Source organism: Lissotriton helveticus, chromosome 8 (genome assembly GCF_964261635.1).
Source record: "Lissotriton helveticus chromosome 8, aLisHel1.1, whole genome shotgun sequence".
NCBI classification, from domain to species: domain Eukaryota; kingdom Metazoa; phylum Chordata; class Amphibia; order Caudata; family Salamandridae; genus Lissotriton; species Lissotriton helveticus.
The window spans coordinates 847,664,194-847,681,929 of NC_136069.1; the positions used below are offsets into that span (position 1 = coordinate 847,664,194).

General features: G+C 47.2%; 1 protein-coding gene across 3 annotated transcripts in view; it reads left to right on the forward strand.

Moving 5' to 3' along the window:
• Window positions 1–17,736, forward strand: part of ATP11A (ATPase phospholipid transporting 11A) — a 912,970-nt gene that overhangs the window by 448,836 nt on the left and 446,398 nt on the right. For all 3 annotated transcript variants that reach the window (XM_078657659.1, XM_078657658.1, XM_078657657.1), the window contains exon 6: window positions 10,331–10,459. In XM_078657659.1, the coding sequence (XP_078513785.1) occupies window positions 10,331–10,459 (129 nt within the window). The remainder of the gene's footprint in view (window positions 1–10,330; window positions 10,460–17,736) is intronic.

A 17,736-nucleotide genomic window follows, 5' to 3' on the forward strand; every position in this document is an offset into this window, starting at 1 on the left:
GTACCATCTCTTCATGTCCTCCTGACTGGCCTCGAGATTGGCTTTGGCGGTTTCTCGGAACCGCCGGGTCTGGTTGCGAAGAGCCAGGAGATACCTGTAGATGTCTGGGGGAGTTTTCTGGGGAGGCTGCTCCCAACCTTCCTTGACTAGGCTGAGGGGGCCCCGGACGGGGTGCCCGTACAGGAGTTCAAATGGGCTGAAGCCGAGGGATTTCTGCGGGACCTCCCGATAGGCAAACAGGAGGCATGGAAGTAGCACGTCCCACTGGCGTCGAAGGGGTTCCTCTAGGCCCATAATCATTCCCTTGAGGGTGCGGTTGAACCTCTCGACCAGTCCGTTTCCTTGCGGGTGATAGGGGGTCGTGAATTTGTAGGTGACCCCGCATTGTTGCCAGAGAGACTTCATATATCTGGAGATAAAGTTCGTGCCCCTGTCGCTGACGACCTCCCGGGGGAACCCCACCCGGGAGAAGATCCCCATCAGGGCTCGGCCCACCACGGGGGCCGTCACAGTCCGAAGAGGGATGGCCTCGGGATAGCGGGTGGCGTGGTCTACTAGGACCAGGATGAACCGGTGTCCTTGGGCTGTTCGGGGGTCGAGGGGCCCCACAATGTCTATTCCCACTCGTTCGAACGGGGTGGTGACGACAGGAAAGGGTTGTAAAGGTGCTTTGATTTTTCGGCCACTTTTTCCGCTGGCCTGGCAGGTGGGGCAGGCCCTGCAGTGGTTGGTGACATCCTTTCGCATTTGGGGCCAGAAAAAATGGGTCACCAGGCGGTCGTAGGTTTTATCCTGTCCCAGGTGTCCGGCAAGGGGGACATCGTGGGCTAAGTTCAGGAGAAAGTCTCGGAAGCGAAGGGGCACCACCAGCACCCGACTGGCTCCTAGTTCTGCAATTTTCTGCTCGCTGTAGAGCAGGTCTTGGTCCCAGTAGATCCAGTGGGCCCCCGAGGTATCCCCTGTGCTCTGGGCCAGGACTTGCTGCCGGAGTCCTTCGAGAGAGGGACATGTTTTCTGTTCGGCCCGGAATTGTTCCTGAGTGGGGCCTCCCTCCTGACGCCATTGTGCCAGGTCAGGGACATCCCGAAGCTGGTCGGATCCTTCCTCTGTTTGGGTCGAGGGACTGGCTTCTGGGGCGGCCTCCTCTGGGACGAGCGCGGGAGGAGGTTCCGGCCACTCGGGCTCTTCTAGACTGGGGACCGCGCGGGCGGTCATGGACCGGGTCGTGACGCAGACCCATTCGGGGAGGCCGAGCATCCCCAGGTGTTCTCTCCGTTCGACGGCTGCCCAGGGAGAGCTTTCGAGGTCGTTTCCTAGGAGGCAATCCACGGGGGCATCATCGCGGACAGTTACCTTTAACATCCCTGTTACTCCTCCCCACTCGAAGGGGACGCAGGCCATGCGACACAGACTTTCGGAGTTGTCTGCTGATCGGACAGGGCAAAGAATGTTCGGCAGGATTTGGTCTGGAGTGACAAGGTGGCGTCGGACCGCCGTTACACTGGCCCCGGTGTCGCGGAGGGCTTCCGCCCGGCGGCCATTAATGTTGACCCACTGGCTGTACTTCTGCGTGTTGGCGGGAAGGGGGGCCCGCGGAATCATCTCTCTCTCCCCCAAGCAGACCAGCGCCATGGCGGCTGGTGCCCACTCAGAGGGGTCGGTCTTGTACTCTTCTTGGTCGTCCGGGATTAGTTCTTCCCCTAGGGCGGCCGCTGCGACCTGGCGGGGGGTAGTGTTCGGATTCTTTGGGCAGTTGGGATCACTGGCGTAGTGGCCGGGTCGCTGGCATCTGTGGCACATAACGTTGGCCCGGAAACCGGCCCGGATGGCCGGGCTCCCTCGGCCGGCCGGGGTCGAGGGGCTGCTTGTGGGCGACAAGGGGCCGGGGTCTCTCCCCCGACCCTGGCCCCCTCCTCCTCCTCCCCGGGGGCGATGGGGCCCTGGGTACGGTCTGGATGATTTGCTGGGTCCGTTCCGGCTAACTCGGGTGCTTTCCCACCGGTCGGCTTCGGCGGCGAGTTGTCGAGGTTCGGTTAGTTTACTGTCCAAGAGGTGTTGCCGGAGTTCCACGAAGCAGTTGTTAGACAGGTGCTCCCATACGATAAGGTCGAAAAGTTGTTCGTAGGTGGTCACTTTGTTGCCCTTGATCCACCCTTCGAAGGCTCGACTAAAGAAGTTCACGTACTCCACCCAAGTCGTACCCGGAATCCGTTTGCAGTCGCGGAACCGCTGGCGGTACATCTCGGGTGTGAGCCCGTATCGAGTGAGGAGGGCGGCCTTCATGTGGTCGTAGGATGTCATCAGATGGTCCGGGAGTTGCAGCAGGGCGTCCCGCCCATTCGTTGACAAACCTCCCCCATAACCCGGCTCCCCAGTCGCTCCGTGGAATCCGGTGGGAGGTCATGGCCACCTCATAGGCTTTAAACCACTGCTGTATATCATCGTTCTTGTGGTATTCCCGGATGACATCTTTGGGGATGTGAACCTTGGGCTCGGTAGAGGCAGGCAGGGTCGGTCGTTCGGGGAACCCGAGTTCTTTATTCTGTTTCTGGATTTCCAGTTCCTTGAGATTGCGCTCATGTTCGTACGCTAGTTTCTTTTCCTCTAGCTCTCTCTGTTTTTGCTTCTCTTCTCGCTCCTCTCGGAGCCGTAAGTGTTCCAGAGTTATTTTTTGTTCCGCCAGTTTGAGCTCTCCATCCAAGCGAAGCCGGGCCAGTTCTAATTCGTGGAGTCTGCTTTTTTCTCTTTCTTGGATCTCTTCCAGGGAGAGACCCGCTCTTCTTTCTTCAATTGGTGCGGGGCCCGTCTCGGTTGTTCGTGTTCGGGGTACGGCCGTACCCGTTTCTGCCCAAGCTTCTAGGGCTCGTTTGAAGTCTTCCTTTGTGCTCAGACCTGTGGTTGGAAGGCCAAGTTCTATGCAATATTGCTTCAGTTCCCGGTGGTTGTAGTCTTCCAATTTTTCCATCTGGAATTTTTCCGTTGTTCCGCTCTCTGTTGTCATGGTGGTTGTGTGTCGTGGGGAGAGTGACTCTCTGTACTATTATGCGTAGGTTCGGATCGCGCCGCTGGCCACCAATGTTAGACGGGGACCCTGAGGGTCGGCCGTGTACTGAGGGAGAGGTCCCCGATGAGGACCACCTCCGGCGATTGTACAGATATGTCACCTCCCTCCCCACAAACAGCCACCACACCAGGTTGAGTTCAATACTTTTATATAAGGTTTGTAGAGCACGGATATTGGCGATACAGGATATCTCGGACCCGAGGGTCCTCTCACTTCTAGTCTCTGTAGGGAAAAGGGGGTAGCGGGACAGTCTTGGTACCGGGTCGGTACAGGAGGTGGCAAGAGGTGAGCTCACAATCCTCGAGCTGGCGAGTCTGCAAGTCGGGCCGCGGCAGCGCCAGCAGGCCAAGACGATGGTTTCACGAGGCAGAGGGCCGCGGCAGCGCCAGCAGGCCAAGACGATGGTTTCACGAGGCAGAGGGCCGCGGCAGCGCCAGCAGGCCAAGACGATGGTTTCACGAGGCAGAGGGCCGCGGCAGCGCCAGCAGGCCAAGACGATGGTTTCACGAGGCAGAGGGCCGCGGCAGCGCCAGCAGGCCAGTCGCGGATGAGTTCTTCTCGGGTCTCTCGACTCCAGGATACAACTGCCTTCCTGGTCTGGCCCTGCCCCAGTTATAGGTCTGGTCCCCTTTGATGTCCGGACCCTCGCGCCTGGGGGCCGGGAGGTCCGGGATGAGGGAGTCCAGACACCCAGCAGGGGGGTGGAGCCAGCGCCCAGGGCGGCCTGGGGTGATCGACACCTGGCGGAGGAGAGCCGTTGACGATTCCTTCTCCCATTGACTCGCCAAGTGGTCACTCTGCCTCCTGGGAGGAGGTTGGTGCCTCGATGTCGGGGCCGGCCGGGCCCAGGGTTAGGGTCGAGTTGAGGCCACGCGGCCTCGTGCTGTAGTACCCCAAAATGGCGGCTGGGCCGAGGCCGGGGTGCGGATGAAGACCCGGGCCAGCTGGGTCCGGAGCTGGTGTCTTGTGGTGGAGGGATTGCAGGTTACTTCGGGTGGTCGCCGGGGACTCTGGCTGGGGATTCAGGGAGAGCCAGGGTCCGGGTCCCGTTGCGGGGAGGGGGGACAGCCCGACCATGCGGCCTGTCCAACACATGCTGTAGTAAGAGGTAAATTCATATTGTAATAAATGGAGGCGGATGCTTTTTAAAAAGGAAATAGTAATAAAGTATACAAACAAGCACTGCCGTATTACCATTTTTTGGGGGGGCAAACGCATAGAAAAAAAGAAAAAAGCAACGTGTTTTTAAGAGACGTCTTTTCAAATGTGCTAATCGTTAGAGTTTAGTTCATCTTGAATTTTTTTTTGCAATGTGCAATCCCTATTCAGATTTCTAGTATAAATCAAGTGATCTTTTTTTACGCATGAAACATGTCAAACTAAAAACTCAGAATCGACATAAGTACAGACTCGCATCAGAAATGTAGTCATTTTGAATGTTCAGGTTTTTTTGGGCACAATGTAATCAAATACATTTTTAGAAATAGTCGTATGGTTAGTGTTTGGTGATGAGAATGAAAGAAATGCGTTTTTAAAAGAAATATTGCATACTGATGTGAGCATAAAGGCACATCCAAATGAAAACAACAACTGTTAAGCATTCACACCTCTTTGTTTAAAAAAATAGAGATACGGCAGGATGTAAACAGACCTGCTGTGCTAAGCTGGCGGATTTAAAGGCTGTGTCTGGTTTCCATGCTGCTTTGTAGACATACCAGTAATTAGGCTTGTATCCAGTGCTAAGTTGAAAAAGTTGCCAGCAAGTAAGATAAGCATCACTGCAGTAAACAGCATGTGTTTGAAATGTAAAACATTTGTCTTCATTTGAAATGCATGGTAACGACTTTGCTTTATACCAAAGAAAAGAACAACCCTGCACCAACTGCGTTTGTATTAAACCTAAGCGGATATGTGTTTTTTTAAAAGAGATAGCAGTTGCATTATCGGTAATTTTACATTTAGGATACCATGATTGCATGCTGTTTGAAAAGGAGACTCTGATTTGAAGAAAAATAATAAAACATCAAAGTATACAAATAATGACCGCTAATGCTTTTCAGTTGGCCTAACGGCTAGGGAGTCGACCTTGTATCTGGGGAACTGGGTTAAAGTCTCGGCAACAACACTGAACATCCTGTGATTCTGGCGAATCACTTAATCTCCCTGTGCCTAACAAAAAAATTAATGTGTCCTCATGTAACGCAACGGGTGCAATGTAAAGCGCTCTGATACCCAATACCTTCGGGTCAAGTTCCTGCTATATAAAACTCCTTAAAACATTTTTTTTAATTTAAACGAGCATGAAAAAAAAGAAACGGCAGCGTTATATTATGTGCATGTGTGCTTTCCACAGAGAAATTAGTTTCAGTTATATTTCTATACATTTGAGAAAATGGAAAATCCTTTTGCAGATTACTATTGTAATGAAGGAAGCTGTATGGCTGGTAGAAATGAACCATTTGCCGGGTATGCGCTGACTCTGTAGTTTTTTTTTTTACAAACAATATTAAAAGAAGTTTATGATGAGTTTTACCAAGAAGCTAGTGGAAAAAAAGCTGCACTAACAAAGTATAAAAACACATCCGTTGGCGTGTATTTACAATAAAAACCGACATTGTAACAAAAAGAGCAGAGGATCGGGGAACAAACCGGTACAGCAACGGATTGTAAATATAAAGGAAATACGCCAAATGAAAACATTTCGTAAAGCTTACTTCGAGTGAGGTCCCATAGGATACAGTGAATGCACACTGTTTCACAAGGAGATGGTGGTTTTTGAAAAAGCATCGAAGTATATGAACAGGAGAGCAACAGTATTTCAACATCAACATAATATCATGCGCTTGTGTGTTTTCAAAAACAAAAGAGATTTTTGTTACAGTTTAGATCAATTTAATGTTTGTAAAATAAAAAAAACCTTTGCCGATTGCGCCCTGTAATGAAAGGTGGCGAATGCTTGATTTACCTAAACCATTTTCTAATTTCATATGGAATCTGTAGTTTTATTTGCAAACAATATTAAAACAAGCTCACGATGAGTGCTACAAGGAGGCTAGTGAGGAAAGCCAACACCAACATAGTGCAAAAACACAAACGTTTGTGGTGCGGTTTTAAAACCTGTTCCGTTTTAAAATAAAGAAACTGTTTCAAACCAAAATAAATACCTACATTAAAAAAACATGCACGGAAGTCTGACTTTCATTGCGCACAAATTCACAAAATAAAACACGTTGTTTCCACCAAAAAATATCTGAAACACACAAACATCTCTTCAATTTCAGACCCAAGCCAGGAGGAGCTGCAAACAAAACATACACATACGTGCAACATGAGCAGGGTAAAAAGAAAATAGTTCCAAAACAAACACTTCAACACACCAGTTGAAACTTGTCAGTAGTTAGGCGCTGTGCTTTGGGTGTTAACAAACAACAAAAAATAGGAACTAAGAAGACAGGTTTGCCACTAGAAAGGAAGACGTTTTACACGACAATCAAAGTTACCAATAAAAAGCCAATAGGCGGGCTGAAAGCCCAAAAACTGATTACAGAATGTCTCAGAGAGTGTGCATGCGCTGCCTAGGCTTGACCTAAAAACTACAGTGTACATATAGGCAATGGGACTCATACCAAACAATTACAGTGGGCTTAGAACCCTCCCATTGCTTACCATTGGCTGACCTGCCAACACACTCATTTGCTGGCTCTTAATTTGATTGTTGCTTTCCTGTAAATGTATTTATTGCTGTAAAGCATAGTTTCTTTATTATCCCTGTGTTCTTCCACTGCTCACATTTAGGGATCTAATTCTTTAATTTCATTGAACTCTCCATGAGAATGCATGTATTTTCTTTCTCCACCCTCTCTTGTGTGCTGCCTTCCACCCTTCAAATACCCACCCCCAATAACTCACCCTTCAAATGTCCCCCACCTACCCCTATTTTGCTCCCCCACCCCTCACTGTCCTTTAAATAAAATATTTTCATTTTTTGCGAGGCCCCGGCAGCTGCTATTTGCTGTCAGGCTCCAATGTGATATAGAAAGTTCTTTCAAGGACCTGTTGCTCCCTCACCCCCACACACTCACTGTTGCTTCTTTGCTCACTCTCTCCTCTGTAGCTCTCACTTAACCTCTCCCTTAACTATTTCATTTTTTGGCAGGCCCAGCAGCTGCCATTTGTGCTATTTGCGCAAGCATATATCATCACACATGTACGCACCTAAGTATTTTCTTATTCCTTTTTTTGCTGATGCTGCACAGCATTGGGCCAACACATTGACAAAGCCATTAGGTCAACATGGTGAGAACTATTAGCTTTGTTAGTTGACCTATTTGCTTTGTCAATGCTTGTTTTCATATTAAAATCAAAGCTTACTCTCCAAAATGGCAGTGAAATTGCGTGCAAGGGCACCCACTATAGTTTGTCCTTCCTTCATGCTTAGGAAGAGGAGTGCAAGATCCAATTCAAAATCTCAGGGTTGGTAGACATGCAGTTAAGAATAATAAATCTGCTGTTATCTAAATATACTTTCTGTCACAGTGTTGTGGTAGGTTATATTCTGGACACAATATTTTTGTAGGTCGATATTTGAAAGTCAGTATTCTGGTAGTACACTCTGTCATCCGCCACTGTTCCCAGAAGATGTTCCAAAGTAGATAAGTCGGATCCTGCCTGATCCCGTTCACGTGTGTCACTGAAGTCTCCCTCAGATCTGGTTTAACCTCACTATGATAAACCAAGGAGGTCACCCAGGGAAATACGAGTATGTCTGTCTTGGGTTCCACAGGCAGTGACCAACTGGCCTCTGTCACTCCCGTGACTAGTTCCTCATACCTCACTTTTTACACTGCTAAATGAATACCTTCCACCGACCTTAACGCTTGTGAGCTCCTGAATGCTGCAAAGTCTGACCCTGCTGGCTGTAAATATGAGAAAAAAATAAGTTGTTTAACAGAGCTCTTTTCATCCTGGAGCGTGATCCCTCTTGCAATTTATGCAAGTTGTCAATATTATTCCAATTCTGTATCAAAGCACTGAATAAATAATTGGATGCGGGGAGACAGCTGAAGCAGCCAGGGCATTGGGGCTACCCCGCGGCCTCCAACAGTGGACGAGGTCCCCGGGACCAATGTAGGTCCAGGGAGGAAGGCTATGTTCCCCTCTCCCCCTTCATATACTGGTTGAGCCCCGGGATATGGGGTCCCCAGGGCCAGTATTGGTATGAGGAAGTGGAATGCGTACCACCCTTTCCCTTTATTTACTTGCCGGGCCCCGAGAGATGGTGTCCTCTGGGCCAATGTTGGCCCAGGGAGAGGGTTGTCTGCCCCCATCATGGAATGGCCGCGCCCTGGAAGATGGCGTCCCCCGGGCAGAAATCTGCCCAGGGAGAGGGGCTGAGTGCCCCACCTCCCTTCACAATAAGGCCTGGCCCCGGGAGATGGAGTCCCAGGACTGAGATGCAGCCCGAGACAGGGGGGCAACGTGCCCCCCTCTTAAATATGGCAAGGGCAAGGAGGTCCCCGTGGCCAGAAATCGGCCTGGGGAGTTGGGCTGCGTGCCCCCTCCACATTTACAATAAAGCTTGGCCTTTTGAGATGGGGGCCAAAATACAGCTGGGGAGCTTTCCTCAAGGGGGGCTGTGTGCCGCCTCCCGGTTGGCTGCCTTAGAGGTTTAGCCACAGAGCACTGGCCGCAGGCCAAGCCCTGCGGTCAACCCCCGCTGCACAGAGCTAAAATTTGTGTGTGGTGTGGATTGGCTACATGCAAAGGTTTGGTCCGGAGGCCTGTGGTCAAACCTCCGCTCTGTTAAAAATTCACTTACAAAACAAAAGGTTACAGGGACTTTATAGTTTGGTTCACAATTTACACACACAAAACTTTATCAATTCAGCAGTTATAGTTTGAGTTATCTCAAGAAACTACAACTCGTTCCCTAAGGTAACTATAATTTGAGCACTCGCCATGTATTGCTAATTACCCCACATATTACATCACTCGTGACATCTTCTGTGACATCATTGATAATATCAGTGCAGTATTTGCTGTAAATTTATTGATAAGAAAACTGCATGGCGGAGAGTGTTTTAGTGAATTTCTAAGGTTTTATCATTTCTATTTGCTAAATAAAACGTCCCTGTAAATTTTGTTTTTTTCAGTGAAAATATATTGGCGAATTGTACGTTGATCTACATTAATCATTAATCTAACCCCTCTTTAACCATAACCCTTAACTTTGTTTCCCATACACCTACTTGTCTTTACCATTTTATGGAGGGTGTACCTCTCCAAGTCTCCTTCTGTGCCACCCTGCTTATCCTTCTTACACCATGCTTTACAAGTTTCCAGCTCTCATTCTATCCCAAATCATGTGCCTAACTGAACGTTAACCCCTTCACTTACCTGAATCCTAACATTGACCCTTACTCTAACCCTAGCCATTACTTCTTCCCTTATTCAATCCCCGAATGCATGCATTTTTCTACCTTTTTCCTAGTTTGAAAACCTTTCTTTTGTGCATTGTTTTTTTGGTCACTCTACCTTTTAAAAGTGTTTTTTTTCTGACGCAGACTTGTTTCATATGACCATCGACTTATTTTTTGTTGCGATGAGAGCGTTGAAGGTACTAACGTTAAGGGATCACAGGTATGTTTGTATCATCTGTGGTCCGCCTTCGTGTTTCCCCTGCAATGAAGTTAATTGTGACAGTCCATCTGGATTGGCCAAGGTGAGAACTTCAGCAGCCTACCACAAAAAGACAAATTTAGCTGGCTGACCACCCAAAATGGTGTATGCAACCTGTTTTCAATCTCGGGGTCTCAATTCTGCGATGTCTGTGACCTGTTGCTGGGGAATTACTGCACTCGTGTGTTAGTCAGGCGTTTCTTTTCAGTGGGTTGTCATGGTTGTTACCACCAGAATTTGCAAACTTCTAATGATACTGGCCTTTATTGAGGTGGAGTTATATGAACGCAAATTCTGCATTCAAAAAGGTGGATGTTACGAGCATTCACCCACCAACTGTTCTTCCGATGCAGAAATGATATTGCAAACCAAGCATTGTAGTGACTAAAGTGTGTAAGTGTATAAAAGTAATCCATGGTGATGCAGTGTTGGGTTTAAGATGTGTGGGGTCCCATGCTGAATGCATACTTCTCTAACCCAGGGAACACGACCAAATAAATGTTAATGTTTGATCAGCACCTCTCTGTTGAATATGCATGCTTTGTCCAGGCCCTGGAGTAAAAAATGTTGAATTGCTTTCTTTTGAAGGTTGGTGATGTTGTGATGGTCAAAGAAGATGAAACCTTTCCCTGCGATTTAATTCTTATATCATCAAGCAGAATGGACGGGACATGTTTTGTTACAACAGCCAGTCTGGACGGAGAATCTAGCCACAAGGTAATCTATATTGTTAATAGTTCTAACAGACACAAGGAAGTGTCCTTCAGTGCGACAGAAAATGAACGTTCTTGTGATGATCTTTTTAATGCTTTCAGTGCAATTATTAGAGGCACCAGGCAATTGAAATGTGGTTACTGTTCCACATGTACATTGAGCACTGTTGATTAAGAGACTTTGTGTCCGCCTAGTCAAAACTCCTCTCTCACTCGATTTTATTTACCATAAATATGAAAATCTCAGGTAGTTTGCCAGTGGAACATAATGAATAACCCACGTCGGTTTGTGTTTAACTTACATAGGCAATGGCTAGATTTCAGCGTCCATATTCCTTTGCTGGACCCAATGAAAATTAATTGTGCTGTTGTTTCCTTATTGCATCGTTAGGTTCTCCCTTCCATCAACTTATCTCTGAGAGCTTACCTGGTGCAAGTGTATTGTTTACATTTTCATGGGTGATTTAAAAACATTTTTTAATTTGTATTGATTTTGTGTAATATCTTAGATTGCTAGTGAAAATATTTCGTATGCAATTTGCATTTATAGGTTTCTAGGGTATCATTGTTGCAACAACATCCTATTGTTACCTATTTTCAACACCCTGCCCTCTTATGTACTGTTTTATTTATTTATTTTGTTAATTACAGGGAGTGAGCTCTGCATCCGCTAATGGTGCCCAGTCAGAGACTTTGAGTTCAAGAATCCAGGTTTAGGCTCTAGGACTTGAAATTAACTTTTCAGGGTTATATCAGACTTCTGAATCCATACCTTTTGAATTCACCCAGGTGCCAGACTGAATCCGAATATGTTTCCTACCACAGATCTTGCGGGCTGATAGTTGGCACACTTGGACTCAGTGACAGCGATGTCCCGCCTCCGAAACGGACAGTGCAGAGCTGTACATAGGCACCATCTCTGCATGCTGATTTCAGTTCCTTTGTTTGCACCCCTTTTGACGCTAGTCTGTAGCACCACTCCTATACATTTTGTTCACCATCTCCCGAAAATCTGCCAACGATAGTGTGCAGAGGAAAAATCCCCCTCTGAAGGCTAGAAGCATTAAACCATGGCGTACCTGCAGAACACCGATGTCAGTCCAGATCCGTCAAAGTCTGCCTTTGGTGCTTAGGTTCAAAGCCAAAGACATGGTCTCCTTAATGCTCCCTACCCCTGGCAGGGAGCCCTAAAGGCAATGCATTTATACCACGAAACACAAAAAGCACTGGGACGATTCCAGTCCAGTTCTTGGCCTTGGTCCCCGTCCTCTGGTAAGTCCAAGAGAAGTCAGAAAAGTAAGCCTGGACTGAAGCACATAAAATCTAAATGGGAGTCCACTCCTCCTCGCCGCTACCACTCTATGGAGAGGTTGCGCAGTCATTGTTTTAAGGATCTGACTCCATTGTCAAACTCTGATCCCTTTCCGTGGTTAGTATTGATGGGCTCCAAATTTCCTGGGCCATTGTCGTCTCTAGAAACCTTCAGGGAGGTGTTGCAGCTTGTTGGGAATACTTCTGCATCATAATGTAGTACCATGGATCTGCTATGCCCTCCAGTTGGACTTATGCCAGCGGGACCCTCCTCAGCGCTAACGGAACTCGCAAATTCGTGCCTGGCCTCTTGCTAGCACCAAACCACAACTCCATACCTTTGCTGAAGGCCACTCTGGTTCCAGCCAGTTTATTGGTAGCCTTGGGCGCAGAGTTGTCTTTTCCACATACAAGCCCGCTGCCAGTTTTGGATCGGATCTGAAACAGATTTCAGCGAAGCCCCAGCACTTGGTCTTAAAAGAGAACTCTAGGCTGCCCTAGCTTCTACATCATTATCACAGATGGCTGGAGGCTATCTTTGGATCCGATTCTGATGCAGGACAGAACATTCAGCATTTTATCCAGAATGAAGGCGACGATGAGTAGGCTGACCGTTTGGTCCTCTCTCACTACACTGGTCTAAACTTAAACTTAGAGAATGCTGGGGTCCTTGACACCTCTCCTGAAGCTGAGTTGGACTCACTATTAGGCCCCTCCCAAAGAGATAGCCTTTTTCGGGGTCGAAGTTCAGAGAGCCACAGAGGTAGTAGAGTGCCAGATGCCTACTGAGGAGACTAAAGCAAAGGTGCTCACAAGGAGTTTGCAACAAGGTCTTCCGACCCATTGCTACTTTTCAGTGGGGCTTTCTTGATGGCTGCCTAGTATAAACAGATTTCTGGGGGTTTTGGTCACATTGCACATATTGAACTTTTTTTTTTTTTTTTTTTTTTTTTTATTGAATTTGTATTGCGCTCAGCTACCCGTAGAGGGTTTCCCGGCGCCAGGGACAGCCTAAAGAAGAAAGATAGGTAATTGCTGAAACAGGAGAAGCAGAGAACATTTGACCAACTAAAACAGAAAAGTTTTTAGTTTTTTGCGAAAGGCCAGAAGATTGGTCTCCATTTTAAGCGTCAGCGGAAGAGCATTCCACATCTTCGGCCCCAAATGGGCAAAAGAGCGGCCTCCCATTTTTGTCAAGCGAATTCTAGGAATTACAAAATTGGCTTGATTTGATGACCTAAGGGAGCGATTTGGCTGGTATGGCCGGACAAGATTGTGCAAGTATGTGGGAGCAGAACCCTGACGGATTTTGAACATAAGGCACAAAGTTTTAAAAGCTACACGGTCAGCAATTTTTAACCAATGAAGGTCACATAGGGCTTGTGTTGCAGACATTCTGCGTGGGACATTGCACAGAAGGCGGGCAGCTGAGTTCTGCACAACCTGGAGTATATTCATTGTAGCTCTATCAGCTCCCAGATAGAGCACATTGCCGTAGTCGATACGGGACATTACAAGAGCCTGGACAACAGTTCGACGAGTAGACTCAGGCAGCATCCATAGGATCTTCTGCAACCAGCGTAGAGTGTTAAAGCAGATTGCAGCGACCTTAGTTGCCTGTTGACGCATCGAGAGTTTCTCGTCGATTAGAAAGCCGAGGTTACGAACAACTGGCACGGGGGTAGGCAGTGGACCCATGTCACTAGGCCAGTGTCTCGAACCCCACAGATCTTTATGTTTGCCAAGTACGATAACCTCGGTCTTTTCACCATTGAGTTTTAGCAGGTTGACCTGCATCCAGGCTGCAACCCGAGAAAGGCCGATTTTAAGGGCAGAGGTGTCCTGAGACCTACTGTCAGACAGGGAGAACACGATCTGCGTATCATCTGCATAGGAGTAAATAGACAGACCGGCGTCCTCTACTATCGTGGCAAGGGGTCTGATGTAAATATTGAACAATAAAGGGCTCAATATAGACCCCTGCGGAACGCCATAAGCAGATGAGCAGATCGCCGATTCAGCTTTGGTTGAAAATACCTGAAAGGTGCGCTCATTAAGAAATGAAGCCACCCAGGCAAGCGCAGATCCTGCAACACCAAGGGAGCGAAGGGACTCTAGGAGAATGGAATGCGACACGGTATCAAAAGCCGCGCTTAAATCCAATAGTATAAGCGCAAAGGTCTCACCACTATCAATACCGTGTCGGAGTCGCTCAGTCACCCCCAGGAGTGCGGATTCGGTGGAATAATTGGCGCGAAAGCCTGATTGGGATGGATGGAGATATCCCGTATTTTCAACAAATTCGTTTAGCTGAAAGTTGACATGGCGTTCTAGTATCTTAGAACAAGCTGGCAGCAGGGATATAGGCCTAAAATTGGCCAGGTTAGTAATGTCCATACCAGATTTCTTCTGTAGGGGAACGACCATGGCGTGTTTCCATTCCTGTTCCACCCGAGATTCACTAAGAGAGATGTTAAGTAACCTCATTAGGAATCTACGTGGTTCAAGGTCAAGTTGTTTCAATATCCTCATAGGGACAGGGTCCCGAGGGGATCCTGACTTAATGCTTTTTAGGCACGACAGGAAGGAAACATCATCAAATAATTTCCAGTTGTGCAGAAACTCAGAAGGAGGGACAGAGACATTACAGCAAGAGCCAAGTAGGAAGGGATCAGTAGGGGGCGGAAGGGAAGCTAAGGATTGGTGAATGTCCTGAACCTTCGAAATAAAAAAGTCCGCAATAGCATTACAATGTTTACCATCCAGAGCCGGCAACACAGGAACAGTGTCAGCACCTGTGAGGTTATTAACAGTAGCAAAAAGAGTCCGAGGACAATTTTGCACTGAAGTAATAGTAGAGGTAATGTAAACTGCCTTGGCCCGTTTACAGTTGGCATGATAGGCTTTTAGCTCATCCTTGTAAATCAGTTTAGAGGGAATGGAATAGAATCTCCTCCACTTCCTCTCCAAGGCTTTACATTTAGCACGTTGGATTTTTAACTCATCCGAGTACCAAGGTGCTGGGGGACGCAAAGATCGAAATTTACTGCCCGAACAGGGGGCATGCACAGATACTGCATCCGTAAGCCACCTAATAATAGGGGCATTCAAATTCTGCTCAGTATTATTGAGAGACGGAATAGTCTTCGTCAGATGCAGATTAAAAGTGGCTATATCGATTTTGTCCCATCGATAAGAGGGTTTTGTTTCCTCTACGTAAACATTGGTTGTGTAAAGACTTTAAGCTTAAGCATGCCGCTAGGTTGCTGCACAAGACCCCAACAGGCAACCAACACACACTGCACACAGTATTTGGCCATGCACCTTAGTAGTTGGATACATAGCCTGGCCTAATGCACGCTATGCACCCAACTTTCCATAGTTGCTCGACACCCTCTACACACGTAACACCCAGCCTTGAAGACAGGCAGTCCTCGTCTTCAGTAATGTTTTTTTTGGTGCGGGCAAGGTTCCTTTTTTTAATGTGTTTATTGGGTTTTACATTACATACAGTAATTGCAACCAGTAATGCCTTCCAAAGGGACATGTCTACTGGTCATACACTATGAACATACCATCATGCAGCAAACCGTAGATTGGTACTTAGTCATTGTGCTAGAAGTAACAATAATCGTGAAGGACTTCTTATTGTGGACTAGTGAATATCATCAGCGTACCGCCGCAATGTCGCCAACTAGGGATGAAGCCTAAAACTAGGGTGGGAGCAGGGCATGTATGGGAGGTGGCAGTGTCAGGCATATCAATTGAAAGAGAAATGCGTAAACATGGACTGGTGTGCATGTGAAACTGAAGTCGCTAAGTTAGGCTGGGTGTAAACAGCAGACAAGTGCGTTTGCTGGGCATGGGTGTGTAGGGGGACGAGAGGGGGCCCCAGAAGCTCTCCCGGCCACCCAGTTTGGAAAGAGCAGGAGTTAGCGGGACAGACCAGGGCTCCAGCTGAGGAGTCCTCCCTGGAACGGGTTTGCTTAGGTCATGGGGGAGATTGTTGTTACCCAGCCCTTGTAGGATTTGTATGAGGAGGGTAGCCCACTGAAGAGAAATAGGTCTCTTGCGCAGGTGTCGGACCTCCTCGTAGCAGAGGGCCTCTCCCTCTCCCTCCCACCTACTTGCTCATTGCCCCATGCCAAGCAGCCACTGGTGGAGCCGTTGAAGATCACTATTGGAGTGTGAGGACACGTTTGGCGAGGAGGAGTGCCAGTGCCACAAAGTCGGCATGCACTTTGCGTTGTTTCCTGCCTTTAAAAATGCCCAAGGCGCACATTTCCCACGTTTGGATGTCCGTAATTCTGTGAACTCTCACGGGGTAACATGCACCGACTGGCAGTAACTCTGTAGAGCCAGACAGGACCGTAGCATATGTGTGAGATCCGTGTCAGGGGCATGGCATTGTGGATAGCGGATCTGCCTGTCAGGGAAGTAGCGACGTAACTGGGCTGGGGTTCTTGTGTTATAATTTCTTTTTGTAGTTTTTTAAACAACCTTTTTATGTTATTTTATTTGTAGGTTTTGAAACACAACATTTTCTCTCTTTTTTCCAGTTTCTAATTGTAAACTACTTTTTGATGTATTTTTTTTTTATATGGCTTATTTTATTTCAAGCTTGAATAGAAGTCTTTATGTTGCTAATTAACATGTTTATTCATCGTTGCTGAGATGGTCCTTAAATTAGTTTTCCCCAAGCAAATAACTTTTTTGTACGGGATACAGTATTTTGCTAACTTCTGCAGTCACGGATGAGAATGATCTTGATTGCGCCATGCAAATTCAGTTGCAACATCTTCCTGTTGCCTTCTTCTTTGAACTTCACACTAGAGTTCACTGGGATGCATTGTTCCGACTGTTGACAACCTTGTCGTCCCACACGAGTACATGCCTAGATGCTCTCTTTTTTGGTAACTTGTCACGAGGTATGCAAGTTACCTTGCTGGCATTGACCTTAATTTCACCTCCTGGTTTTGTGAAAAATTGCCAGGTCAAGGATTCCTTTGCTCACTTTGTATTGAAGCGGTGGGCTTTAAAATTAGTTGTTGACTTTTCCGCATGCTGATTATTTGAAGCCCCTCTGGCTTCATGTACAATTTGTTGGGTCTTGGCTTTGCTGCCTTTGTTCCTTCCTTTTTTGTTTTGCAAGATGCCGTGCTTCCCAGCCTTTTTTGCTCCTTCTCTATGCAGAGATGTATTTATCAAGCATTGGTAAATGCAATAGGTTTCACCTATGTGATTAATAATACGTTATTTTTTGTTGTAAGTTTTAGATTGTTGAGCAGTTGTGCAATATAAGTTACTGAAACTGCGTAAACGTGTTAGGACTTGTTTATGGAGAAAGGCAATATATTGTGCAGTAACTGGTGGTAATATAAAGCAGGGATATTAGGTGAAGGGCGGAGGATTTAACTAAAATGAAGTGCAGCCCACAACATTCTTCAAATAATATTTGTGACAAACATGTTTTAGTAGAGTTGTGATTTAGGGAGTGGAAAGGTGCATCATAGAAACTACGAGAAGGTCCTGCACTTCACTTCTATAGTGTCTTCCTCCAGGAGGAACATCAGAAAAGTTTACTGTCGAAAGCTTTCTTGAAGGCTGGCAGGAATGTTTAGAACCAAGCAGAGGTCCTTGTTGCTGTAGAAGAGTGTTGGTTTGCTTGTGATACTAAGGGACTTGGTGGAACGGTGCTGGGTAAGCATTGATGTCAAGGGTGTTGATGTACAGCTGTTTTTTGAAAATATATTGGGGTCTTGGATGAAGGTGGGCTCTTGGTGGATGGCAGTTGGTTTACCAGTGGTATGGGGGCCTTGATTTAAGATTGTGGAGAAGCAGTTACCTTGGAAGTCTCTGCACCCTGACACTAATGTTGTTTCACACGTGAAATCCGGGATCTTGGAAAATTGGACAGACTTCTGTCGCTTTCCCAGCAGAATCACAAGACTGGGTGGAAGGGTGCTGATG